Here is a 27,875-nt window from a genome sequence, read left to right as displayed (position 1 = left end):
TGCCTGCCTTCCTGCCTGAGCCGTAAAACCTCAAGGATCCCCTCTCCCCAAGCCGATCTCCCCACCGCCCGCCCCGTGGGCCACCTAACCGACAAGCCTAAAGCCCAGCGCTGCCCGGGACCCCCGAGGCCACCCCGGACCGCGGGGCACCGGTAGAAGTAACCCGACGGCCCTCACCGCCCCCCCGGCCTGGTCCCGCCGGCAGGCGAGGGCTGTCCGCCGCGCTGCCTGAGCAATAATCGCTGCCCCTCCCTCCGCGGGCCGCGGGGAGGTCCCCGGCCAAGGTGGCCACGGCGCCGCCTGTGCCGAGCGCCGCTGAGGTCCCCGCCTGCCCGCCGTGCTGCCTGCGCACAACTGCCGCAGCCTGAGGAGACGGGGAAGTTGGGAGGGAGCGGCGCTCCGGGCCGGGCCGAGCCGAGCCGGCGGGACGGTGCTGGCGGAGGGCGGCGAGGGTGGAGCGGGCAGGCAGGGGGGCTCGGGCAGAGAGGGGGGCCTGGCGGCGGCGGCGGCGGAGGAAGAGGAGGAGGAGGAGCGCGGCCCGGTGCCGGCCGCTATGGACCAGTGCGTGACGGTGGAGCGGGAGCTGGAGAAGGTGCTGCAGAAGTTCTCGGGCTACGGGCAGCTCTGCGAGCGCAGCCTGGAAGAGCTCATCCAGTACGCGGGCGGGCTGCGCCGGGAGATCCTCCAGACCGAGAGTACGTGGAGACCTCCCCTGTTCCCCCCCTTACCCCTTCCCTGAGGAGACGGGGCCCGGCTCCTTCCTCCGGGGTTAAAAGACTCAAAACTTTGGGCCCTTGTGGGCTGGGGGACCCCTCCAGGGAGAACCCCCCCTCCTCCAGCCTCGGGACTGAACAGCGTTCCCCCCTCCCGGGGGGTTCCTGCCCCGCTTATGACCGGCCCCGGGGAAGGTCTCTCTGCTGGGGGGAGGCCGAGCTGGAGGTCTGCCCCCCTCGTCCCCCCCTGGAGTCGGAGCTTTGTGTGCGTTTCTGGCAGGGAAAAGTTAAAGGTAGGAACAGGTATCGGCCCTCCCGGGCCTCGCCTGCCTTCTGTGTGCTGCTGAAGAGGAGTGTCTGTTCCTGGTCAGGAGGTACGGCGTGACCCTGGTCAGCGTGTCCATACCTTCTGCGCCTTTATGTTGAGTTACGATGGGGTTAGTCACCCCCAGGGGAAATAAACAGCAGGGCTGCCCTGTTTTCTTCCCCCCCCCCTCTTATTTCTTCTTTTTTTTTTTCCTCCGAAGACACTAAGTTGTTTTCTTTTGATGTGGCTGGGTTTGGAAGTGTTTAGGGTGAAGGCACTCTTTAGCAGGAAGTAAACACGGCCTTCTAAGTCTGGTCTGTATTTTACAACTGATGTTGAGCCCTTGCGCAGGCAGGCTAGATGGCCAAAGCGTGCTGTAAACATGAGACATTTAAACCTTGCAAAATCCCTGAGGTGGAGGTAATGCAGTATTTATTGATGGAGTGGGAGGGGATGGTGAGACAGCTGAAGTGATTTACCCAAGGCCACGCAGGAAGCAAATGATGGCTCAGGGATTAAAAATGGGAACTTGCAGGCTCCTGAGCCCAAACTTGAGAGCAAACTGTGCTATTCCACTGTTTTGCAGAATCTGCTTTTGTTTCGTTCAGAGAAAAATGTGTTTGCTGTAGTCTTGTACAAATACAGGTGCAAAGCTCACTTACAAGTGCGTATAATTCCAGGAACATAAACACGAATGTATTAGAGCTGCTGTGTGTACACAGCAATTTCCATAGTAAACATGGAACTCCGGTTCCGAGGCATTTATTTGGGATGAAAAATAACTTGGCATTGTTTTGAACTGTGTTTCAATAAATGTATTTTGTGCTGTTCAAAACAGTTTGGGCTTGTGCATTAAGGACAGTCAATAAAACGCATGTCTTCACAAACTGAGATGCTGACCTGGCCTGGAAAGCTCTGTGGCGTGACCCTTACGCTTGTATTGATCTTCGCAGGACTCTGGGGGGCTGTAAAGATTTGTCTGTGAGAATCCTGTTGCAGGTCCAGAGATTTTACTCTCTTCGTAATAAAATTAAAAGGTTCCAGTGTGCAGTTCCTTCAGGGTCCTTGTTGGGTTTTCCATCCAGACTTGGATTAAGAGTTTTTGGGATTGTCCTGTGAAGGCCCTGGACATGTTTTCAGCACTTGACAAAGAAGTGGTCATGCTGTCCCAGCAGAGTACATCCCTAATTGAGCTTTCTTTCAGTAAGTACTCTAGAATGAAGCCAATACGTTATTAGTGTACCCTCAAAGATCTGGGGACTCTGTTCAATTTTGGCATCTGAGGGTCCGCTGGCTTCATACGTGGCAAAGTTCTTATTTTTTCTTTAACATGTTAGTTATAACTTTCTAATGAGAACAGGTATTTGCAGCTTTTATATACTGTATCCTGACAGATTTTGAAAATTGATGGAAGTGGAAGCAGCCAGACTTCTTAACGTGGAGCTCTGTAATTCAGGGGTCTGAACTGCAGAAGTATGCTTGCGTATATAATTGAAAAAAGGAAAAGAAAAGAAAACCCTCACTGCTGAAGGAGAAATTAATTCTGTAGGACAAGATTTGAGAGCAAAGGTCTATGAAAAGACCTTAAATAGGCAGTGGATATAAAAAGGAAGTGGGTGGAGAAAAAGAAGCTGTTAGAAGCTGCTTCAACCTCTAAACTGGTTTTCTTTTCCCCACTCATACAGTCTCTTAAAATTTCTTGAGCTGTTTTCGTATTAAAGCCTAAGTACAGAACAGGCCTATGCTAAGGCCTGTGAATAGGAAGACAAAGTTTGTTTTTCTTCACTCTTCCCCTAATATATGTCACCACCTGGAGTAGCCGAGGCAGGATTGTGTATTCTCGGATGGCATAAATGTGTCTGGCTGAGTAAACTTGGCTTTGGACTCTACTCTGTGCCTAGTGTCTGCTCGCTAATGGTTTGGTTTGTTGTTTTTTTTTTTTTTTAAATTGTGACTGTACGTACACAATACAGAGAGAAGCTGTTGGTCTGTAGTGTTCTGTGAACACTGAATTACTGGGAGAACTGTCTGCAGGCTTTCTTCTGCTGATTTATTAGAAATAGTAATTTATTAATTAAAGGTGAAACGGATGGGTGCAGGGGGGAAATCTTTTCTCTTATGTCTCTGATGGCTTTTCGTGTGTAGACATTTTCATTGCTTTACTGTAGTTGGTTTCTGCTACAGTAAGTGTTAAGGGGCAGCAATTCACTTATTTGCTTGGGGTAAAAACAGTTACACATGTAAGTTGTTTGGGTTTTAGCTTAATGGCTTTTCTTGCAAAAAAATGGCTATTCAGAGAGTGTATTTTAGCCTCTCTGTTTATTGGGGAATGAGTATTTCCATTTGCTTGTTGCGTAATCTCTGATCATTTTGTCTTGGCAAAAGTCATGAGACAGTTATTTAAGATCCTTCATGTGATTTTAAATGTCTGTCATAAAAATTAAATAGCAACCGAAAAATAATGATTATTCCTGAAATAATTTTAGGAGGTGAACTTTATGTAATAGTTGAGTGAAGTTTTTATTTTTAATTCGGGATGCATAGAGTCAGGTTAGTGAACATGCACTGAAGAGACTGTTTCGATCCTGTTACTCCTCACTCATTCACTAGGAAAAATATAGAGCCCTGTTAGCCACTTGCCTGGGAGGTGATCATTAGCTTCATGGGACTGGAGGGAGGAAAAAAGTTAAAGCTTTTTTTTTTTCTTTTTCTTTTTCCTTAAAAGCTATGGCTGTTGCAAAAATGCTATTAAAGCTTCCTCAGCTGGGGCTTGTGGGGATGAACAGGAGCTGTTTACTTTTCTAGGGATGAGCTAGTTTTAGTGTGTAACAACAGAAGGTTGTTTTTGCTGTTGACGTCAGCAGCAGGGTTGAGAGTTAGGATGCACAAAGGAAGGTATCTAGAATAAGTGGCTGGTAAATTATTACCTACCACCCCCTATGATTACAGCTTTTTTCTGGATTTCCTTTGCTTTCTCTGAGGCATATGTTAAGGTATAATGATAATATGTTAAGCTGTAAGAGTTACAGTTTGTTTCTGTAGTTCTCGGGTTGCCAGTCCTGCAGCAGCAGTTTGATGCACCTGCATTTTGCTCTCCATGAAATACCAGAAACTGGACTCTAAAGTGCTGCTGAAACCAGAAGCGTGTTAAAATACAAAATAAGAAAGGAACAAACTTTATGGAAAACTTGGTTGCTTTTTAAATCTTTCTTCTAAAGAGATATTTTGGGGATTTTATTTTTTCACATGAAGGGTTTGGATCCGGAATGTTAGGGAAGCATTTCTGGGCTCCTCTCCCACTTAAATTAGCCTTCCCATGCAGTTGAAGGCTGCTTAGTCTGTGTCCCTAAAGGAAAAATTCTTCATGTAGAATGAACTTTGAGGAAGGAGAGACCTTCAGAAGTAAGACTGGAAGAGAGATTCTCCTTGCATTTTGAAATCAAAAGCTGGAAGAAAGAAAGGACTGGAGTAAAGCACAAAAGAATGTAATTTTTTTCCGGCTGAAGCTACTGAGTGATGTTTGAGTCGAAGCACGAAGGGTGTAAACTGTTAAGCGTGGTGGTGCAGTCAGGGGCTTGTAAACCTTTCGTATTTATTATTTTGTCCACAGAATGGGTCATACAGCCTTGCGCCTGTTGGTTGGACATCAGTTTAAAAATGTCACAGTTTCTAGAAAATAAATCTTATAACAAGAAAGAGTGGATCTGATGTTCACAGTCAGGTCCTTTACGAGCTGCTTCTCATCCGTTGAGGAGAATTGGACACTGGTTGGCTGAACTGTTTAGAGCTGTTTCCACAAGTCAGGAAGCAAAAGTTTCATACAGCTCAAATGCAAACAGAGCCTGATGTAGGTGGGTAGCTTGTGGGGCAAGAGTGAATCAGGCCCTTGTTAATCCAAGTTTTGCTTGCACCTTGTTAAGTTAAACGTGATGTTCTGATGTATCTTCAGGGAACTGTCTACAGGAAAACTGATCCTCTAGTAGGTTCAGTAGCTTCCTATTATATCCTGTGAGATTTGTGGATTGGGGTGTTTATTAATCTACTGTGACTGAGGCACATGAGAACTTTACGTTAATTTTTTAAACTGTTGCACTTGTTCAGTGTTATTGTGCACCCGACTGGATTCCCAATTCCATGGGTGAGCCATGTCCCATACATCTTCCTTCATTTAAACTGATCTTGCTTTGCAAATACTCTCTAGATTGCATTTCTTTTAATACCATTTCTTATATTTATATGTTGTTGCATATTAAGAGATTTAATGTTATCATTTGTTTGTAACAGTCATTTTCCTCTCTTTTGTCTAGATCAAGATGGAGACTTGTCAGGGACAATTTCACTTGTTATGACACAGTGTTGTAAAAGAATAAAAGACACAGTTCAAAAACTGGCCTCCGATCATAAAGACATTCACAGCAGTGTATCCCGAGTTGGAAAAGCCATTGATAAGGTATTTATAGTGTGGTTTGATTGTTTTATCACATATATTCTGTGATGTGTACTCTGCTTTACACAATTTGGATTTATACTACAATTAATCTTAATTAAATCTTTCTGTCAGCTACAGAAGCATAGGTTTGGGGCAGAGGCAAGGCAGTGGGTTGTACAGTACTTGCTTTCAGAACTCGTTGTATACAGAGTATTCCTTCTGGGGCAGCTCAAATCTCTTAATTTCTGAGAGAACATGCCAATGCTGAGAACATGAACGCGCTGAGAGATATTACTAGACTTAGTAATAGTATGTGTTATCAGTTTAGCAAAATGTTTGCTTCAATATCTGTCTCAATAAGAAATACTGTTTTTTTTAATACATATATATTGCATTTCTGGTTAATTGTCAGTAGCAAGTAACTCAAAAGTGGCGTTTTGTTCTAGAAAGCAGTATAAAACCAGAATTTTTTAAGAAGGACATTTTGTACGTACTTCAGGTGTGTTGTTGGTTCTTAGGGCTTAATTTTATAACACGCGGTGTTCTTAATGCGAGTAGAATAGATTCAACTTCTCATAGTATCTGTGTCTATGCCATAACAAATAACAAGGTGGGGCAGCTTATCTTTGAAGCTTTGCATATGAGACATTCTTATATGAATTCCAGGTTCCAGAATAACTGGGATCTGAATATATTTTTGTAGGTAGATGCTAACAATTTTCTGAAATGATACTAAAACTCTTTTTTTTTTTTGTGGTAAGTGGTGCTATATGTATACTTTCAGGTCACGCTTTTCTCCATCTGTGTGTTCTTTTGTATAAAGTAGTCCTGTATGCAAGGAGTCTTGTACTTGCGTTTTTGGACATTCTTATGTGATAGTTTCATATCAGAACATGCTTATGTTGATAGGGTCTAAACATTTGGTTTGAGGTGCACCTTATAATCTTACTAAGGAAGACACTAGTAAATGAGTCTTTTCATCTGGACAGAGATATTTGCAGCATTATGGAATACTCATTCATCCTTTGGGAATTTCATTTAAACTTTATTAGTAATGATAATCTGTTAAAGCATAATTTTACAGCAGTGCAATGAAGAGACAAAGTACGTAATGCTGCATTATTGGGCAGAATGTCTGTGCAACTGTTATATTTTTTGCTTATATCTATGATTGACTATCATGGAGACCTCAAACTTTGTACTGATAGCTTTAATCCAAGCGTCACTGTTATCCAAAGCTTAAGGACGCATCTGTCTCTAATCCTTGCTGCTGTATCTAAACCAATTAACTAGAGTAGAAGTCCATCCTTATTACTGGCTTGAAGCCCGAAATAAATCTGTGTAATCTTGTCCTAAGTTTGAAACTTTCCTATTCTGCTTTAGCAAGTGGACTTTGTACAAATAAGCTTTCAGGTTTGGCTATCCCTTTTTCATTGAAATACTCTGAGGTAGAGCAGCCCTAGGTCATATATAGAGGGTGTGAATATTCAATGGAAATTGGTGATAGTATTTCTTAGAAGCCAAAGGAGACAACACTTGCAAGCTTAATAAAGTTTAGACTTGAGTCTAATCTCCAAATAGCTGTTTCGGTTGTCATGTGCATAGTTTTTCCAGTGTTGTTTCTGTCTGGCTGTTTGAAGTTTATCTACTATCTTTATTTAAAAAAGTATAGCTATATATAAAAGCATTTTTTAAATTTCAAGTGTGTGGTTTTGTAAAATAGTAGAAAGGATACCAATAACCTGCTCTGTGCCCGTTGAGTGTCAGAAGGGCTGTTTCAGTGAGGTGTTCAAAAAAAAAGCTCAACTTGCTGTATTCAGTGTGCTCATTCCTCTGGATTTTTAATCTTGCTTAGTGTCTGTGGTGTTTACATCAAAAGACTAGAAGCAGTGGGAACTGCATGAGTCCCCAGTTCTGCTCGTAATGAAGGACGTATTTTTATGAAGTTTAGAGCATCAGTTAGGATTGTCTCCTTAAATGTGAACTTTGTTGGACTCTTTTTTTTTTTTAATGCAAGTAGTTTGAATTTTACTAGTTTTCCCTGACTGTAGTATCTTAAAGGAACTACTTTAAAATGTACCCTGAAGTCTTGGCCTGTTTGTCAGATGAATACGTGTAGTGTTTAAATCCAGGTGGAATTTAATGCTTCCCTGGACAGTGACTTTGAAGGAAATCTTCCATATGTACTTAATGTGATTTCCCTGTGCTGCTGGAAAACATGCTTGAAACCCGCCAGCAAAGTCTTTGTTGGCATCCGAGTCCCATAACCTGTTGAAATTGCCCTCCCCCCATTTCTTCCCCATAATATACTTAAGCTTAAACCAATAGAAGTAATTAAGTGTAATTGATGTAGTGAATTGATTCTCAACACATTCTGGGCAAAATACTACTGCTTCCTAAATAAAATACTCGTTAGAATTTAAAGAAGCACAGCCCTTGCCTTGATTCATGAGATTTGAGTTTTGTTTCTGTCATGTATAAATTCTCATTCCAGCATTTTTCTCGTTTATTTTATAGACGGATTAACATCTCTAGAACGCTGCTTGTGGTCTTCTAGCTGTACATGCTCAGGCACAGATAAATGTAACTCATTATTTTATTGCCTGATTTGAGATTGGGAAACATGCTAATATTGGTACCAATTTTACGTGATGCATCCAAATGACAGCTGTTGTTACACGTAGAAAATCAACAAACTTCCTACTTAACAAGCTTGGATTTTGAAAGAACTTGCTGAATTATCAGCTCGTGGCAAATTTCAGGTTAAATTTCTTTTTTCTACCGTTGAGGCAGGGTTATACCTATATGTAGAGTTTAATCTGGTCGGTTTTTAAGTTAGTGTAGTCATTGCTTATGAACTTGGATGGGACCTAGATTCATCTGCCTGCAGAGTTTGCTCTGAGAACAGAAGCTCCTAAGCGTTTCAAAAATGAAGTTCAAATCTGGCATCAAATATGAACCATGTTAAAGTCTGAAATGCCAAAACTTTGTGTGTTGCTTTTTAGTTGCAGTTCCTGGAAAGTTTATCTAATAAACTAGACCTTTTTTCATAGTAGTTCTACCTGGATTACATGCTTCTGATCCATGAAGGGTTACCCTTTCTTCCAAAGAGCATTTTCTCCTTTGAAAGGAAACGTTTGCATCCAGTTTTTTTCTTTATTGTACTAGCATTTGCTCTGCTTCCAGAACTTGGTCATGTCACTGTTGTTCGGCAAATTGTTGTCACGTAGCTCACTCATCAGTCTCCCTGTAAATCAATCACTCTTCTGGAATGATTTGAATTCATCTCACAGCATGTTTGATGGGGGTAGTAAATGTGTTCCCTCTAGCAGCAATCTGTCTGAGTAGTGGTTAAATGCCTTCATTCAAGAAAGTAAGTGGAGTAAATGGTAGCTCCTTCCATTTTTTTCCCTGAATTTCAAAGGGCCAACATTTTAATCCGGTCTTTGTCTTGGGAAAGCAAACTTTTACCAAAGTTAGTGTTTGTTTCATGTAAAAACTTGTATACAAACAAACTAAAAACCTTTACTGAGTATCATTTAATTCTCTTGCTGTGAAGAATATGGCTAGATAAATACAGTCTTTGCAAGTCAAGCTTTATCTTATGAACCAACAAACTGAACAGACAAGGTAAACAAATGTATTTTACTTGTATCTTGGGTCAGAATTCAGAAGAAGGGAGGAACGCACAAAGTAATCTCAACTGAGAAACTGAGGAATAAAACTGTCCTTAATCATTGTCCTTCTTCATATCATGTTGTTACTAAAAACAAGGAATTAGTAAATTCCATAATTAGTTGGTTAAAATCGTCCATCTTGTGTGTGTGCGCATCTTGAAGTCCTTCTCACATTTCAGCAATTATCAGTAATGTACCTTACATTGTATCATTGGTATATTTAGCACATAATATTCTACATTTTAGCCCTAGGCTTACTAGTTAGGCTCTTAAAAAAAGGCTTGTTTCTCAGGAATATTAACTGACACTCTTCTAAGCTTAAAACCTGAAAAGCACAAAATAACCTTTCTGGAGTTTGAGACTTACGGAATTTATTTCAGCTTTTGAAATCTTACTAAACCCCACATGCTATCAATTAGCATAACGTTAGCATTTAGCAAACAAAACTGGGAGATGTGTAGTCACCAGCATATCATGCATGCACGACAGTTATGAAATATGTAAGCCAAAAGCAAGCAGTAATTTGTTCTGACATGTGACAGTCACTCACTGTAATATGCACAGTCAGTTCTTGAAGCTCCTCAGGACCCACTGGAAGCAGAGCTGCAGAATCTCACATATAATAAAGACCTCAAATTGTTTTAAAAAAAAAAAGGTATTGAAATGAGAACCTGGTCAAGACTGGGTTGATCAGAGAATGGATGAGGGGGAGAAAAAAAATTGAGGTCCTCAGGTTGTATGATGTGACTTGAATCTACAGCACATCTAGGTTAATACGAGTCATTGTTACCATCTTTTATGGGACTTAAAAAAATTAATTTACGATGGGGTTTTGAAAAAGTTCTCAAGGCTCATAGGTTTGTCGTTTCAGAACAAAATATGGATTTTGTGAAGGAACTGAGGTAAGTGGCTCTGCCACCTCTGCCCCCAAGTAATGAGAAGGATGTGATGATGTTTAAGGCATAGGTTCGGCTCTAATGGTTGGCAACTGCCCAGAAGGATACAGTTTCTTCTTACGGGATTATACATTCAGTATGACTTGAAATTGCATGAAAAACAATTTAGTTGATTATTTTTAGATTACTGATGATTCCTCACCCTATACCCCCCCAAAACTTAAGTAACAAAAGCAAGCCTGTGTGTTCTTGCTACTGCCTCTGGCATTTCTCTAATGCATTGTTGATGGATTTATATTACCTGCTAGTGGTGTTTGGACAGTGATACCAGAATTGGCAATGGTGGTGAACCTTAAAGGTTTCAAAGGGTTGGCACAAATAAGAACAGTATTATTTAGTCTTCAAGATGCTTAAGTGTTTTGTTTTGGGTTTTTTTTTTTTTCAAGATACAGCTTAAAGACGAGCAGCGTGACAAGGAGCTTACAGGTTAAGACACCCAAGTGAAAATGTTGTTAAATGTGAGACTTGAATCAGTGGCAGTAATGTAAATGCTCATCTTGCTCCACCATCTCTGAAAGACGGAAGAGACAATTTGCTAGCCTAAGGTTAATGTTTTACTGAAAGTTTGCTAAGAGACCTGAAGGGAGTGGTGGTTTTGAAGCCATGCATGCAGGAATGAGAAGGCTGCCCCTTTCTCACGATGACACAGAGCAGCATCAAAGGAGATGTGGAGGTGGCTGATGAAGGAAATTAGTAAGTGGCGAATGAAAGGAAGATGCAGTGTGAAGCTGAGCTCTGCAGAGTACTGGAAGAAAGAATGAGAAGCTTTACAGATTTATACTACTGTGCCCCCTTTAACTTTCCCCTTGCCATTTAAGAGGTGGACATGCTCACTGTTGGTAAGGCTGCCTTTGAAGGGCTGATTCTCTCTGTATGGGAGGTGCCGCCATGCATCTATCTTTACTGTAGCTAATCACTGCATGCCACTCCGGTCCTCTCTAGCCAGCCTATAAAGGCAGCAGTTTCAGTCTTTGAGGTTGACATCTGAATTGTGGTTAGGTATTTGACACCTCCTAAGTAAAAAGCAGTGAGGCATAACTGTGCAGGAGAGACGTGTGCGAGGCAAAAGTGACCCCTTGGTCTGAAAGTTTGAAGCTGCTATGATGTTGTTCTCTACTTTTTTTAATTTGACTCTCCTTCCAACTCGATTTAACTTCTGAAACAGGTTAATAGTAGGCTCCCGAATGCTTTTGGCAGCGTCGCTCTGCAAATGTCTGTTGCCTGGCATGTGTTTTGACAAAACAACGTATGACTCTTTGGGTTCCTACTGCAGGTCGGCGATGTCGCATCCCTGGGATACAAAGTGCCAACGTAAACCCACGTTGCCTGCTCAGATTTGTTCTGAAGTTGGTTATCCAGCTTTGCGCTGGCAGACCTTGCAGCAGGTTGGGTATCGGCTAACCTGCTGCTCCAGCATTGTGCTGGCTGATGGGGAACCGATAATATGTGGTTGACAGTTAGCTCGTACCACTTTTGTGTTGTTTGCTCTGCCTGCTTTGACAGAAGTGTGCGTTTGTGCTAGGTAGGTGTTTCCATATTGTGCAGGACTGTCGGCTGTCACAGAGCTGTAGCTGAAGCATTGCCATTTTCACCAAACTTCTGATTTCTGAAGTTCCTTCCTGGAAGAGAGCCGTAGTTACCAGGTCATCAGGTCAGGCAGCAAGCAATGCACTGACTTCTAGACTGTTTCTTTTGCAAGAGGTTTGTTTTAGACAGTGAGTGAGGATTTTTATTCAAATTAACCTGCCTGTCCCGATCATAAAACATGTTAGCAGTTAAAATCCTGTTTTGTATCTTGGGTTAGAATAAGTGTTGCTCTCCTGCTGCCAAGAGGCACAGTGCCAAGTGTTACTACATAGTCACCGTGACAATATTTTTACTTATTCCAGGAATATGTCTGTAGGCCACTGGCCTAAAAATACACGGCAGTAGGATCATCGGGGTTAGATCTGTAAAAGATCTCTCAGATCTTCAAAGCTCATCCTGTTGCTGGGATGTTGAGGTTTGAATTTCATTGTCGTTTGGGGGTGGGGAGAAGTGACATTTGCTTTTTTCAGCATTGTCTACCCTTCCAGCTATGTCAGAAATTCTTGAGTTAAAGCTTTTACTTCTGATTTGGTGTGCTGTAGTGACAGTGATGAATTTTTAACACTATTTTGATTCTATTGTAGGCGATTTTGTTTTCTGTTCTCTATGCATTTTCAGTTTTCACATATGAAAAAGCCTTTTCTGCAGATACTTCCTTCAAAAACACATCATGGTCTGGAAACCCCTTTATTAGTTAACTAGATTTCTGATTTGCTAGCTAGATTTGTAATTTGTCAGTGTAATTCCTTATAGTGGATAATATTCAGACTTGAAACAAGCAAGCCAAAGGGTTTCTTCTTCTGTACACAGGAGATAATGATGCAGCTGACAGATATATTTCACTTTGAACAGGAGGTCATTGAGGGCCAACTGAGTAATAGGCAGAAAGCATCAGGGTGGAGACATAGGTGTCCTGCGTAATTAAAGAAAAATTACGTGGGGCGATTTGTTCCAGCCTGTTAACTGTTAATTTGTACATTTCAGAATTTTGACTCTGACATCAGCAGCGTGGGGATAGATGGGTGCTGGCAGGCTGACAGCCAGCGAATCCTCAACGAGGTGATGGTGGAGCACTTCTTCCGGCAGGGGATGTTGGATGTAGCCGAGGAACTTTGTCAGGTAACGATAAGTGTGGATGTTGCATGTTATCGATCACGGAAAATTATGCTTTGGGTTAGCGTCCTTATTTGAATGTTAATGTTCTAGGTGAATATTTAAACTGTCAGAAAAACAGCAGTTTAATCCCATGTTTTCTTATGCTTCAACTAAAAACTGCCTTTGCTTTTTCAGGAATCTGGTCTATCAATAGATCAAAGTCAAAAAGAACCGTTTGTGGAGTTGAATCGAATATTGGAAGCATTAAAAGTTAGAGTTCTGAGACCTGCATTAGAGTGAGTCTACTCAGGGTTTTTTCTCCCTTTTTTTGGAATGCTTTTAACAAATCCTTAGTTTTTCACTTTAAATACTGTCTTTAGTATATTTTGATGTGTCCCCATTTGTCCTTTGAGAGGTCTAGTTACTGAGTGAACCCCTACCTTCTCCTTTTGTCCCCTCTGTGTCCCTCCCCATGGGCAGTACTTAACTAAGGGTCTCTTTCTTAGATTAAAGATTAACTTGAATCATTTGTGATGCTGACTTAAGGTTTTGGGAAGAAACATCACTTAGAGAAACAGTTGTCTGCCGTGATGGTATTTAGCTTTATAGTGAATCATTAGTGAACCTTATTTTAAAAGGTTCAATTATGAAGGATACCAGGACTTATTAAAGGTGTTGGGTATCACCAAGTCTTTTTGGCTTCACCGAGCCCTTGGGGTGAGCAGAACTTGACTTCGGATCAAAGTTCTCACTTTTCCTCAAGTCACTCTGCCTTTGCAGATAAGGGACCACAGGGTGGGAAGAGGGAGTGAAAAGATAGGTGCGTACTTTGCAGGCTGCTGCTGCCAGGTAGGTGCTGATTAACGCTGGGTGAGAGGTGTGTCCCTTTCCTCAGCAGGAAACATCTCTGCGGTAGGTGGGCTGGGAGCCTGGACTGACAGCGAGATCTGTTAGCGAGATTTCTTCTGAACAAAATGATTCTGTTCGTAGAAGTCAGTGGATAATGTTGAATGCTCGGACGAAAACCAAGTCTGGGAGTATCTGAGGTCTATCAATCAACCTTAGACCAGGATATCTTCTTGACCTTAGTAGACTTTACAACCATTAGATGTGTAAGCTGGTGCTAAAAGTGACAGTGAAGAGGGATAGGTAATGAAATGTTGCATGGGCTACTGTTTTGGTTTCCAGTAGTGTATATGTAACTGTGCTGTACCATTTCAGAACAGCTTTTATTTTAAAAACAAGAAAACCCCAAACAAACCCTCAGCCTGTGTTTCTGGGGGTGTGGGGTTTTTTGGTTTTTGTTTTTTTTAGGTTGCGAGAGCTTTGGTAAGCTTAGGTTGTCTCAAAAGTAAGTAAAAAAAAAAAAAAAAGCTTTGAAGTGACCTTTTTAAAAGTAGAAACAATGAAACAAAGCAAAATCAAAGTTTCTATTTCATTCCAGAGTATAATTCATACATTTAAAATACCTTTTTTGCATTATTCAATTAAATACATTTTCATACCAACAAACGTTTTCTCTTCCCTTTAACATGATCCAACACGGGTATGTCAATTCAGACGTCACTGGCATCTAGACTAAGTGCAGGGATACTCTAATATTCAAACCATGGTGTTCATAAACTAAATCTTGGACTATGCCTGTGGGTCATGCAGAGTTTGACCTAAATAGTTGGTCTTTGAATATAGTTACACAGGTGGAAAGCTCAGGTGGTTTATTGCTATTGAATTGGCTAATTGAAGGGAAGCAACACTGAAATGCCTGGTGTTACAACTGAAACAGGATTTACTGTCAGCTACACCACGTATTTCTTGTAGTTCAAATAGTAACATAGCTGTTGTGAAGGATACTCTCTGAGGAACAGTAACTTGCTGTTGTGTCCATCCACTTGAAGTCACTAAACTAATTTTAGCTCCAGTTTGCTAGGCCTTATGTCTTACTCATTGCTACTTAGCCGTAACTTGTAGTTCCTGCAATGTGTTAAGTATTTTTCAAACAAAGGAGAAGGCATGGTCCTTCTTCAAAGGAACTCTTATTCCAAAGACAGCTGAATGAACAGAGAATAGGGTGTATTGTCAGCACGGTTCATATGCTGGTCTCCCTCCCCCACCCTGTCTTGTTTATAATGTTTATTCTGTTTAAACTCCTCGGTGCAAAAGCTATCTGCTTCTCTTTGCCTGCTGCTGGGCACAGAGGGTCCTTATTTATAGTGATGCTTATGTAAAAAACATCGTTGTTAGTGAGGACGATCAAAATGTGACAAAACTATACAGTTTAGGAGGTAATGATATCTTGAATGCCCGGTTATTCTGCAGAACTGCTGATGCTAGTGAATGTATTTCCCATGTTATTTCCCAGCAGACGTGGGTGTTCAGGAGGAGGGATAGAAACCGCTCCTGGAGGGACGGCCTCTCTATGTGAGAGGAGCTTGGAGGGGTGGCATTGTGCTCTTTGGGCAAAAAGCTAGAAAATGGCTAAAATTGGCATCAGTAAATACAGCTTTGGGGGCGCATAAAAGCGGTCCCAAACTGGCCTGTTCTAGGGCTAGGCTACTGACAGTGGAGTTGAAGCAGAAAGCAGGTGTTACACAAGGATAATTAATTACAGTATCATGAACCAGGAAGGGGAGTATAGCAGGGTTTACCCATGCAAAATTGTGGAAGGTTGGGATGAAAACAACAACCAGTCTTTGGCTCTGCCAGTGCTCTGCAGTTGGTGCTCGGCTTAACTCAGTGTTGGAAACGAAGCAAACACCTGTGGCTCCTGGTCACTGCCATTGAAAGGGAGTTGTCAGATTAATGACTTTTCAAAAAGACTTTCAAAGCCCTGCTGTGGTGATAGAGAGAAGTTAGTATTCGTATCTGATTTTAAAAAAAAAGACCTTAATTGTAGTTTTTTCATATTTTGTTACTAATACAAATTGCAACATTTACAAATACTACACTTCAGAATTAAATTTAGTATGACTGGTCATAACATTTTTCTTTTTTTGTGAGGTGTGCAACTTGACTTTGTAGATGCCCAGTCTGGCCCTGCACCCTAAGCCGTGTGATCTCTACCTCTGCAGGATCCCATTAATTTCCAGTGACTTTTCTCATTGTAATTTGGTGATGGGGGAGGGAAATCCATAGGTTCTTTCTGGGTGGATTCTGGCCCTTCTGAGCCCAGGTGGGTCTCCATGGAAAGGTCTGGTGGAAATGACTTGCAGGTTCAAAGCTTTTGACTGTAATTTCCTGGGAAGATATATTGTCTGATGTCTGTAAAGCAGCAAGGTGGACAGGTCCTGGTATTTGCTGGGACCTTTGGGGTGTGGTTTAAACTTAATTTAATCTTTGCTAGACCTTGTGAAATTCGTTTTAACTAAATCCCATGTGGGAGCAAGAAGAGAGCTCTGTGTACCTGTGGTTTGAATAGTATACTGTAAACTTTAAAAAATTCAGATGGATTTGAGTCTCAGAAGTGAAAGCACTCTGAAAGTATCATTTTGAGAGGAGGTAGGAAGGCAGGTGTTTTGATTACTAATGATTTTGGATGGTGGTAGAGAGTATGTGGGTTGAATGTTTTAAACCTCACTTGGTTTTTTGTCTTTCCATTAGAAATAAGAACAGCATGTCCTAGACCAAACACCTCAGGCCTTGTTTCTGTGGCTGCTTTCTTCCAATACAAATCTGTGCTGCTACTCAAAGAGCTAAAAATGGAAAGCCTGCCTAAAAGCTAATTTGGAAAAATAGACTCAATCTCAGCAAGATGAAGTACCGTGTCATGTGGTTGTGAATATTGGCAGGGAGAGGAAGGAGGCTCTTTGGATGCCTCCCTTTTGATGCAATACAGATTAATATCTCGTTAATGGGACTGTGGACTGATGCTAGTCTTACTGTTTATTGATAACAGTTTTTGTCTTTCAGCTGTTTATTGGTCTATGGTTGTTAACTTCAGGCTTTTGTTTTCTTAGTTGGAGTGAGCTTTATTGCCACTATACCTGGTTTAAACCATGGACACTGATCATAAAAAAACAAAACCAAACCAAAAACCCAAAACAACCAACCCATAGTTAGTCACCTTCCTGGTGGAGATCACAGTGTTGACAGTCTTCTGAGGCTGCTTCTCTGAAACTGCTTGAAATTAGGGACAGTAGAGCTTGTTCTTAGTTCAAAGGCTACATTTTTCACTGTTTCCTACTGAAAGGTTACTAATGTCATTACAAAGCCTTGCCAGTAAAGTCAGACTCCTGACACTTTCACCACAACAAATTGAAAGTAGATACTTGCTCACTGACGCAACGTGTTAATGCAGAAGGCTAACTTGCATTGAAAGCTTTACCAGTACTGTAAGAATGCTTAATTTTCTTATTTTAGTACTGGTTGAAAAGAACAGAAGCCTCACATACCCCTTCTTTTTAAAGAACAGAGACTACCTCACTTCCTTGCTGAAAAGTGAAAAGCTCTTTGCTTAATGGGGCCCCCACAGTGAAAATAGTATAACTAATTAACACTAATGAGAAACAGATGTACTGAAGAACACTGAAACTTGAAGTTCTTAAGAGAAAGATTGGATTGATTTAGGCCTGACTAAATTGAATTAAGAACAAAACAAAACACAAAAAACTGAGAGGGATGTATAAAATCTAAATAATAAAACAACTTTTTATGAAATGCTTTAAGAATTTCAGTTCATTTTACTTAGTGCATGTTTAGGAATTCTTTCCTGTTATTTGGGAGCCAAACATTAGTGTTGTCATGGTGAGTGAGACCCCAGAAAATGAGAAGTATTTTTATTGCCCAAGTTGAAAATAACACAGAAAGCAAAGTTGAAGCAGGGTAAAGTACAACCTAAATGATTCTATGATATTTAAACTGATTTCCATTCCCTTTCCCCTATCCCCCATTGTAAGGTCTTGGTAATGTCTACCTTTGAGGCCCTCATAGATGCACTTCCCCCTCTCTAGGGCAACATACACACGTGTATAAACCTAGTGGCTTAGAGAAAATGTTTGGGGAATGAGGAAGTTGGAAAATACGTTCTTGAAAGGCTTGGTCAAACTTCTTCAACATGCAGCTGAAGACTATCTTTAATTATTAGGATTCAGTGACAGAGTGGTATTACTCAAAATACAGTAGATTTTAGCTATTTCTACTTTATATTGTGCCTAATTCAGTCTTGCCTTCCTGCCAGTGAGTGTTGAATTTTGCAGAGGTTAACCTGTGCAGCAGCACCAGAAGTACTATCGTTCATGTGTTGTGTGTCCTGTGTAGCTCTGTTACTTGTAAAGAGTCTTGCCATTTTCTGTGCTCCGTGTAAACTCATAGAAGTTCAGGGAACAGTCGTATTCTCCTTGAAATAGGTGTTTGATAATTGTAGTAATTTCATATGGTGTAGGATGACTTTAATTGCTTTTGTGTCGTGTCCCATTGTACCTCCTCGTTTCTTCTAGGTGGGCGGTATCCAACAGAGAAATGCTTATGGCACAGAACAGTTCGTTGGAATTTAAACTACACAGATTATATTTCATTAGTTTATTGATGGGTGGAACAGCAAATCAAAGAGAAGCACTTCAGTATGCGAAAAACTTCCAGCCGTTTGCCCTAAATCATCAGAAAGGTAAGTTTTCGGTCACATTAAGGGGATTTAAAGCACTTGGACGTGGCACCTCGTAGTAAAATATAAATCATGGTCCAAATGTGTTTTACTCCATTATTTTCATTTTGTTAGAGGTTTCTTATTTTTGTATTTAACATGTATAACCTGAATCCTTACAATTTGAATTAACTCCCTCTTTTTCTTTTTTTCTAAAGAGGGCACAGAATTTTATTTTAATATGTCTGCACATTTGCTTAAATTTAAGGTTTTTGACTTTTTAAATAATATGTAGATTACATCTAGAATTGGCCTGCTGCCAGGGTAAAGTGTTAAAAATGCACAGAAATGTTCTTGGAATAGTCATCTGCTATTTTCTGCTGCGTGGGGTAATACAAAGAGAAATGAAACTTTTGAAAAATGGGGAATATGTGAGTTAAGTGAACCATCTCAAACTGAATCCAGTAAAGCCTGATTTTTAGGGTACTCTGTGTGTCAGAAAGCTTACAAGAAAGCTTACAAAAAAGTAAACCTGTTTGAAGCAAATTAGTAGGCAGCATGCCGTGCTTGTAGAGGGGCAGACAACCCTGCAGTCTATCCATAGTGGACTGGAGCTCTCATAGCTGTAGACGTCTGTTCTGTGATGGCTGTAATTGTATTTTGTAGAGGTGAGGATGTGTATTATTGATTTGGTGTGTCTGCCTGTTTTCCATGTCAAAGCTAAAACTGTGGACACTAGCTTTTATTAGTAGTATAAAATAACTAACTGTTCCTGGTCCCTCACAGATATTCAGGTTTTGATGGGCAGCCTGGTATATTTGCGGCAAGGTATAGAGAACTCTCCGTACGTTCATCTATTAGATGCAAACCAGTGGGCGGACATCTGTGACATCTTTACAAGAGATGCCTGTGCTCTTCTGGGTCTCTCCGTTGAATCACCTCTCAGTGTTAGGTATGCTGGCTTTCACTTGCTTTTAAGACCAGGTACATAGTGATTTGGTTTCTATTTCTTGTTGAGGACAAAAGAAACAGCTTTTGAGAAGTAGTCTCATCTAGCTTGTATTAAATAAAGAGTATGGTTACAATTAGCTGTAACAAGATTTGCAAAGATTAGAAATCGGAGGTTCCCATGTGCTGTGCTTTACCCTGCACCTTTGCAGCTCAAGAGGAAGCATTTGTGGATGGAATTTGGCTTCCGTAGTTTAGACAAAGATGAGGATGGCAATGAGCCAGTTATTCCCACAGCAAATGTGTGAAAACTGTCCCTGCCGTTTAACTGCAAAAAAACCCAAAACTCTGGACATGATTCTGTCAGCACTTGATGATCTTGGGTTTTAATCCACATATTACTTTACCTGTCTTCTCCTTAGAAGAATGCTCAAGAGTTATGTTGTGATTTCAGCTGCTAAAATTTCCAAATCGTTTGCTGGACCTCATTTGCAAAGAAGAGGCACTTTCAAGCTCAGTAGCTAATCTGACAAAATGCAGATCTGTAGGAGGCTGTTGGAAATGTGAAGAAAACCCAACCTAATCTCCTTCTAGCTTATCTGAAGATGAAACAGATTAGCTGCTATTTAGCTTTTGGATTCCAGTTCCTCCAATATACTCGCCCGATGTTCTCGTTTTCATTTCAGACATTAAATAGAAAATAATTTGTATGTATCTTTCTGGCCTAAATTTGGTACTTAGCAGAAGCTTTACTACCTCTTCTTTTTTTTTTTTTTTAATTTATTTGGCTTTTTTTTTATTGTTTGCATGTTACTATTAGAGTTCTGTGCTTAGTTTAGAGCTCTTAAAATTGTCAGGCCTTCTGCTTCTCCTGCTTGCGCCTCTGTTGCAAAATACAACAGAAGCAACAAAGGGAGCACTTTCAGATTAATTGTCTTTTTACAATAAACGTTACGAGTTTGTTTGAGGGTTTTATAGATATCTAAAACTTCTATCTCTGGTTTTTGGTTTTCACCTTTTTCCTGTTTCAGTCGAATTAACAGCAGTCCTTTACATTTTAATTGCTCATGCACTGATGCTGTAATATGGTTTTCAGTGCAAATGGCCAAGAGATTTTCGGTGAAGTGGAAATTCCCTGTTATTGATGTTTGGATTGCTTGGATGCTTGCTTTGCACCTGGTGTGAAATCGATTGCACTGAAATGTATTTACTGTATAGGTGGTATCAATACTCTTGTCATAAACAAGACTGTGCTAAACTGGCGTGACCTATGAGCGCTGCAAATCCTGTAGAAATTAAACCAGCTTGAAGTTAAATCCCTGCTATAAAATACATTGCTTTCTAGAACATGGGTAGCAGTCACTTTTTTTTTTAAGGCTGATTGGTTTCTCCAGTGTGTATCTAATCCTGTACAGGCCTCATGGTCTGAGTTACTGCGTGGCGTCAGTGGGAAAACGCTTGTTGTGCTAAGGAGGTCATGGTTCAGGGTCTTGAAGGACTACAGGGCACCGTTTGAATTTACCATTTACTTGAGTTGTTATACTCTTAAAGGGGTCTTCCAAAAATGTTTTCATACAGAACCATTAAAGCAGTAATGCTTTTATTTCTACAAATACTATTTGTCTAAACTTTCCATAGGGTTAACACAAGTTACACTCAGGGCTGAAATAACCAAAAAGCAAAGTGTAAGGATTAAAATAGCCAGTCGGAGGTGAGGGATATGATTTTTTGTTTTCTTGTTTTAAGCTTAGGCAAGAGATGCATATGTTTCAGGCACATCCCTCCCAAGTAAACTAGCCAGAATGTTGCTGCAGAAACATAAAAACAAGTATCTGGAGGGGCAGAGTGGAGAGGAAGGTCGTGACTTCTGTAGACAATAAAACTTGCACAAATAGTAAAATAATCTGCCAAAGAAACAGAGCAGGCTGATAGCAAGGTCAAATCCTGTTTCTGTTGCTGCTGATTTCTGGGCCTATAGTACTGTCATTAAACTTAAATGCATCAAAACATCTGTTAATTTGTGGAAACTCAGTGTCATACTTTCTTTTGTAACGTAGTGAAATATTTCAAAATACTGTGGTAAGTTCTAGTAATGGGTGACTCCCAGAGCAGGATGAACTGTTGGGACACTGACTTTGGTCAGTTGTATACTGCCACTCTTGTTACAGGCTGTGGTTTCCTTCCTTCACTTGCCTTCCTGTGTTTTTTCCACATTTGTTTTCTTGATTTCAGGGGAAGGTGAAAAGACATGTTTCTTACATGGTAATTACATATAATTAAAGGATTATAGGTTGTGTGTACATGTGGGTTACGCGGAAACTCTTAGGCTGCGTGTACTCTTCCATAGTTGAGAGCAACTACCTATATAAGCTAACATGATGTCTTCTTCCTGTACAGTTCAAAATCGAAGCAGGTGGTATGGAAAATCAATTCATTATAAGACTCAGAGCAGGGATTAACTGTTGTTTTCAGTCCAGAATGTAGTACGAGGGCCTTAGCCTAAGGTGCAGGGTAACTGATAACCTGCCCCAAAACTCTTGCTTGTTATACTTGAAGGGAGCTTAGAAATACAGACAATAACTGGATGAAGTAGTACAATGCTCTTGTGTCCCAGTTAACCTTTAAAGTAGAAATATGAAAAATGCTGGTTTCCTAACAGGCACCGTATGTTAACAATTTCCTTTTTCTGCAGTTTTTCAGCAGGTTGTGTAGCATTACCAGCTCTAATTAATATCAAGGCAGTTATTGAACAAAGGCAGTGCACGGGTGTTTGGAACCAGAAGGATGAATTACCGGTGAGTTGATGCTAAGCTATCCCAGGCCAGATTTCTGATGTTGAATGCTGTTTTCAGGTTTCTTCTGTGCTGAATATTAAGGGATGTTACACATGGCTGCCACCTCCAGCAGATCCTGGGCTTGGGACTTCCTACTGTATAGAGACCTCGAGGTCTCATCCCAGGCCGGTGGATGTGGCTGCTGGTTTCCTGTTTGTAGGTTCAACCAGTAGTGAAGCTGAGCATGAATCGCAGACAACCACCCACCCACGCACATGAAGGACACTGATAAAACCGGCTACACAGGCTGGCACAGACGAGGCGCTGTCTTCAGCAGCACCCACGTACAGGGCTTGCATAAAACATAAGTGTAGACAGCCAAGATCCCTTCCTCCTCTTTGGCTGGTAAAGATTGAAATTCACTGGTGAAAGCACACACGCACGCACCACTCTAGATTCACAAGCAAATGCATGTTCGTGGACCCTCAAATACTGGCATGGCCCTTCTGGCCCCTTTTATACCCCTTTCTGGCCGTTCCTCCCCAATCCCCTTCCCCTGCACATTGCTCCTGCAGTTTGTATAGTTCTACTAACCCCCTTTCCTCTAAGACCCTCAGGTTTCCATTCTTATCTGTGGCAAAGTCCAGGTTTGGTTGCAGTTTCTTGATGACCTATCAATTAGTGTGACTGACAAGGTTGTTTCTTGTTACTGTCTCCGTTACGTTTGTCTGTCAGGTTTATATTTCTCGGTTTTGTTCGTTGCTCCCCCGTTTACTTGTTATCCCCTTTCACATTGAAAAGGTCTCTGATCAGATGACCTTAACAAAACAGATGCTCTCACCTTCCACTTAGCCTTACGCTGAACGTATGAGATGTTTCTATATAACTGGAAAGGAAATGCATCCCACTAAGAAACATTAACTTCCCCCAGCTATGCTTGAGCTCTGTCCACGAGTTGCTTTGCACTAACTCTTTATCAGGCAGATAGGAGATGAAAGAGTTAGTGCTACACCTGGGGACACAAGAACTGAATTGGGATCCAGTGCATTATGCTTCCAGCACAGCTCATTTGTATCAGCTGAAATGAAGTTCAGTTGTTATGAAACCCCAGTTTCCCTTTATAGCTCTTACCAGGTGTGTGCAGCTCTCCAGTGGCCTGCTCCTGATTTGGAAAGAAAGCCTATTTTGTGTAAACTGGGCACGAATTGAGTTAGCCTCTTTGATTGTAGCTGTAAGAGATTCATTTATAGTGTAAGTACGTGTGCCGAGTTTCTCCCAGCTATGTTTTCTGTAACACTGAGAGTGTAACCTCTAAGTGTGACAGATTCATGCCCTGCTGTCCAGACAGGAATGATTAGCTAGGGAGCATTTGGGAAACGATTGCTGTCAGATGCAGATCAGTTAATAGTATTTATATGCCTCCTTGCATATTCTAAACTTAAGGGTCTCTAATGTGTACCGCTAAGGCAGTATGGGGATGGGAAGCCTTATTTTCATCGTGCAAAGACCGAGATTAAGTAGTATGAAAAGGTTATATTGTCAGGTTTTGTTGAAGGTGAAACCTGTCAGAACTGAGGACTGGTCAGAGCCAGGAGCTTCAGGTACAGAAGCTGTGATTTTTTGCAGTTCTCAATCGATTCCTGAAGTCACAGACCCGTTCTTCTCTGTGAGATGGCCCTTTCTGAAATCATTTGGTCCTGATGGCAAGAGTTGTGCTGTACTAGTGTCTTCTGTGTTGGTACTGAAAAGAAATGATTCTGATACACTTCGTTATTGACGTGACATGTAGGTGTTGGGAGAGTCTTTCAAGAAGCTGTAGAACGTTAACAAAATAAATCCAAGGGTTTTTCTCCTCCCTCCCCCCTCCCTCCCCAAATGAGATCTATCATCTAAACCGCTTTGGAAATCACTGGCTAGGAAATAAAGTGTTGTTGGGTCATCAGCTCAGTTTTCCTGCCAGGCCAATAGATCTGCACTAAAATATGCACTTGTCCTTTGGCAGAATACTTTGCTTTGTTGGGGATGGGAAGAAGCAACATAATTGTGATCTTAAATTGGTGATTTAAGTATTTTTGGCTGGGAAATTGTCAGACATCCACACAATGGATTTTGCTGCCTTCACAGCTGAATTGTGAAGTCTGTTAAGTAAGGGCCATGACCTAAAAGGCATAATTGTCTGGAAATGTAGTTTCCCAAGATAAATCGTTATGTTAATTTCTTTCACAGATTGAAGTGGACCTCGGTAAAAAGTGCTGGTATCATTCAATATTTGCCTGTCCCATTCTTCGTCAGCAAACAACAGATAATAATCCACCTATGAAATTAGTCTGTGGTCATATTATATCAAGAGATGCTTTGAATAAAATGTTTAATGGCAGCAAGTAAGTACCATTCTTTTATTTCAAGCAACGTATAGACAAGGACAAATCTTAAGAATGGAATACTGTGTTTTGGGAAAACAGAGTCCATAATTACATAATTCGTGGAAGCTTGTTAATCTTAGAGAATGACTTAGAAACCAGATAAGCCAGGTTGATGCACTGGAGAAAAATATAATAAACCCTCTGATGTTTTAGAAAGTGAGATTACGTGGAGGAATGTAATGTTCAGGGTAATTTTCCAAGTTGTAAGTACCATCGTGTTGTCTTAAATTCAAAATGGAGACTTTTACACACACAGTTTTTCATTGGGAGCAAGGTTAGTAACGCATGAAATGTCCCTTAAAAAATAAAATTAAACCTCTGGGGAAATATGGCTTAGTAATTGAGCAGGTAGTTGAATTATCACTGTGGAAATACTCCTCCTTAGATATCAGCGGGGTGCCTACAGGCTTTTGGGAAGGAGGAGATGGGAGGGAGAGAGCTATACAGATTTCCTTGAGGAAGAACCAGTGGTAATTTGGATTGAATATATGCAGCTTCCCTGGAGGCTGTCAGCTTAATGTAGAGCCCTAAGTTGTTTTGCGAAATCCAGTCTGAAAATAAGTGATGCTATGAATGAAAATGTCGAGTGATGTTCGCATTCTTTGCCCTGCTAGAAAAGCCTAAAGGTATGCCTTCATGGGTGACTTTAGCCATTTTAAGCCAGTAAACTTGCTGCTACACTATTCCTGTCCCTGATCACTCATTTCTGATGCTTTCATTGATCAGCTTTAGTGACAGCACAGCTCTGACAATATTAACTCGGGGGGTGGTGGGGGGTGGTGTGGTGTGTGTGAAAGGCCCAAACTTAGAGATGGGGAGAAATGGATCAATGCTAGAAGAAATATTGTAAGCAGGTGGAATTGTATCAGTAGAGACCTCAGCAGGGAGGCCAGGCTGACCTCCTCAGTCATAGCCTGCAGGAGCTGATCTACACAGGTTGTAAAATTGCAGCATTTTGGGAACCAGAGAGTAAAATGCCCTGGATGCTGAGGAAGTCAAAGTGAAAGCTACCAGCCTATTTAAAATTACTAAAATGCAACAAACTAATCCAGAAGTAGAAATAATAGGTTAATCATGAAGAGTAATTTCTTGGTATTTAATAATTCAGGGGTGCGTGGGTGAAAGGTGAGAAAGAATATAATTAGAAGAAAAAGCATGATAAGGTCTCTCTTGGCTAAAGGTGACTTTCAATGGAGCCAGGGAAAAAAAGAGGAAGGACTATCACTGCAAACTCGATACCTTTGTAATGGATGAAAAAGCAAAATGCTCGTCTGTCACACATTGCTGCGATTCTAACGCGTTGTCTTTGTCTCCAGATTAAAATGCCCCTATTGTCCGATGGAACAGAGCCCTGGAGATGCCAAACAGATATTTTTCTGAAGAAAAGTTTCATTATGCAGTTTGTAAGTGACACTCTGGATTTCAGGTGCATTTCAGGAGAATTAAAACACACTTGTTCCATTTTATGCAGCAGACTGAGGACTCCTATGTTTGTATAAGCTAATGCTACAGAAACTTTGCCAACATTTAGTATATACATACCAAGTGGAAATGCTACAGAAATATTATTACCATAGGGCTTTACTATACTCTTGGTCTCCATACCTGATCAAGTTACTACACCAGCAGTTGTCATTCAATGCAGGTTTTTGTACTTAATTATATGGTGACTTTTTAAAAGCAGAAATTGATCACCCTCATTTGTTTAATATTCTTCCTGCTATTATTCTATCATTCTATTGATAACTGTCACCTTAGAGAATGTTTGTGGAAAAAGTTTTATTTCCTGTAATGTGTACATAATTAAAGGTAAATACTTCAGGAAAAAAAAGTTTGATAAATTGAATAGTAGTTATAAACTAATTTGTATTTTTTTCGCTGACAAAGCTGTGATATATTCTAAGTTTTTCTTTCAAACATTTTTTCAACTTTTACATAGAATTCAAAGTAAATGTGCATATATATAAAGTATATAAAATATATAGCCCCAAGGGGCTACCTGTTAAAATCCATCACTAATTTATAAGGGTGATGTGTGGCTAAATTACTACTGGAGCAGAGAGGGAATAGGAAATCCTGTTCCTTTTGGTTTCACGATCGAGAATTGTTTGTGTAAGAGAACATTCAATAAATTCTGAAGTGGAAATGCTTTTAGTCGATGACATTTGCTCTCTGGCCTTTGTAGTCATGTTCTTTGAACTTTGTATTCAGGATTAGGCTATAAATGTCATGTTGCTGTATAGTTTAATAGTCATTATAGTGTGCTATTTATAAACAGTTATCAAAACCAAATCAATTGTAGAAGTATTCATTGTTAAATGGGGGAAAAGCATGTTCTGATGCAATCTACTGATCACGACTCTGCACTTGGCAGAACTGGGCCCTACATCATATATTAGGAGGTAGCAAGTTTTCTGTAGCTTGAGAACACTTTGCTTCTAGCCTTGTTTTTGTAGTAGACTATTACTGCCATTGCCACTTTTTCTGCTAAATTTGTCATATTGTTGACTAGGTAAATTTGTACTCATAAACGAGATGTAGATCATGGCAGTTAAATCTTTTCTAGTGTGCATATATTTGTATTTATTGCACTGTCCTATAGTAGGGCAAGCAGCCATACGGCATGCGAAGCTACATGTAAAATTATATTTCTGTATTGTGTAGTTAAAAAAAAAAAAGCCCAGGCTTATATGGCTGAATACTGACACACTGGTTGAATGCACTAGCACAATGCACTACAGAGAAGACCGTCTTTGAGAAATCTACACCTTTTGAATTTGTATGTCGCCTGACTTGAGAGACTGAGTTGGACTCTATCGGATCAGTGACAATGGACATCCCTAAAGAGACATTAAGAGGAGCAAGTCAAGGCACACAAATTTTAAACTTTAAATGTGTTTGATACATGTGAAAAATACAGGTGTGTGATTTTCTGCAAAACTTAAATTGTATTCACACTGAGTTCAAAACAACCGCATTATCAAGTGGTAAAATCAACAATAAACGGGTGAGGATATTATTTTCCATGTAGGTTTCCTAGTCTTGCTGAAATTGCTTTTAATCTTTTCTTTTGAGTGGAATTGCTTAATGCTTTGGATTTATATGAAATGGCATATGAAGTATTTTTAAAAAAAACCAAAAAACAAAAAACCCAACAAACAATACTAACAAAACACCCCCAAAACACCCTGAAGTGTAAGTGCTGCATCTCTTTCTCTGTTACACTGCTGGTATTTTGGCGTTGGTGTGAATGCCGGTTAGTGTTGATAGTGCCTCTAATGCAATTGCTTAGAGTACAAAAATGGCACAGTTATTAAATGGCGATAGGGTACAAATTCAACTTATATATTAGAATGTTTTTAATACAAAGTGGTCCTATTTTCCCTTTTAA

At 40.5% G+C, this 27,875-nt stretch overlaps 1 protein-coding gene across 1 annotated transcript; it reads left to right on the top strand.

Moving 5' to 3' along the window:
• Nucleotides 1-360: 360 nt before the first annotated feature.
• On the top strand, nt 361-27,503 carry RMND5A (required for meiotic nuclear division 5 homolog A). Its single transcript, XM_076335713.1, has 9 exons — nt 361-695; nt 5,328-5,470; nt 12,654-12,788; nt 12,960-13,060; nt 18,197-18,363; nt 19,126-19,291; nt 21,980-22,082; nt 24,288-24,442; nt 25,801-27,503. Exons 1-9 carry the CDS (start codon nt 554-556, stop codon nt 25,862-25,864), a joined length of 1,176 nt encoding a protein of 391 aa, XP_076191828.1. The 5' UTR covers nt 361-553; the 3' UTR covers nt 25,865-27,503.
• The last annotated feature ends 372 nt before the right edge of the window (nt 27,504-27,875 follow it).

Source organism: Aptenodytes patagonicus, chromosome 4, assembly GCF_965638725.1.
Source record: "Aptenodytes patagonicus chromosome 4, bAptPat1.pri.cur, whole genome shotgun sequence".
NCBI lineage: Eukaryota > Metazoa > Chordata > Aves > Sphenisciformes > Spheniscidae > Aptenodytes > Aptenodytes patagonicus.
Note: the sequence above shows the minus strand (reverse complement) of the source record. Positions and strands in the feature narration are given on the sequence as shown.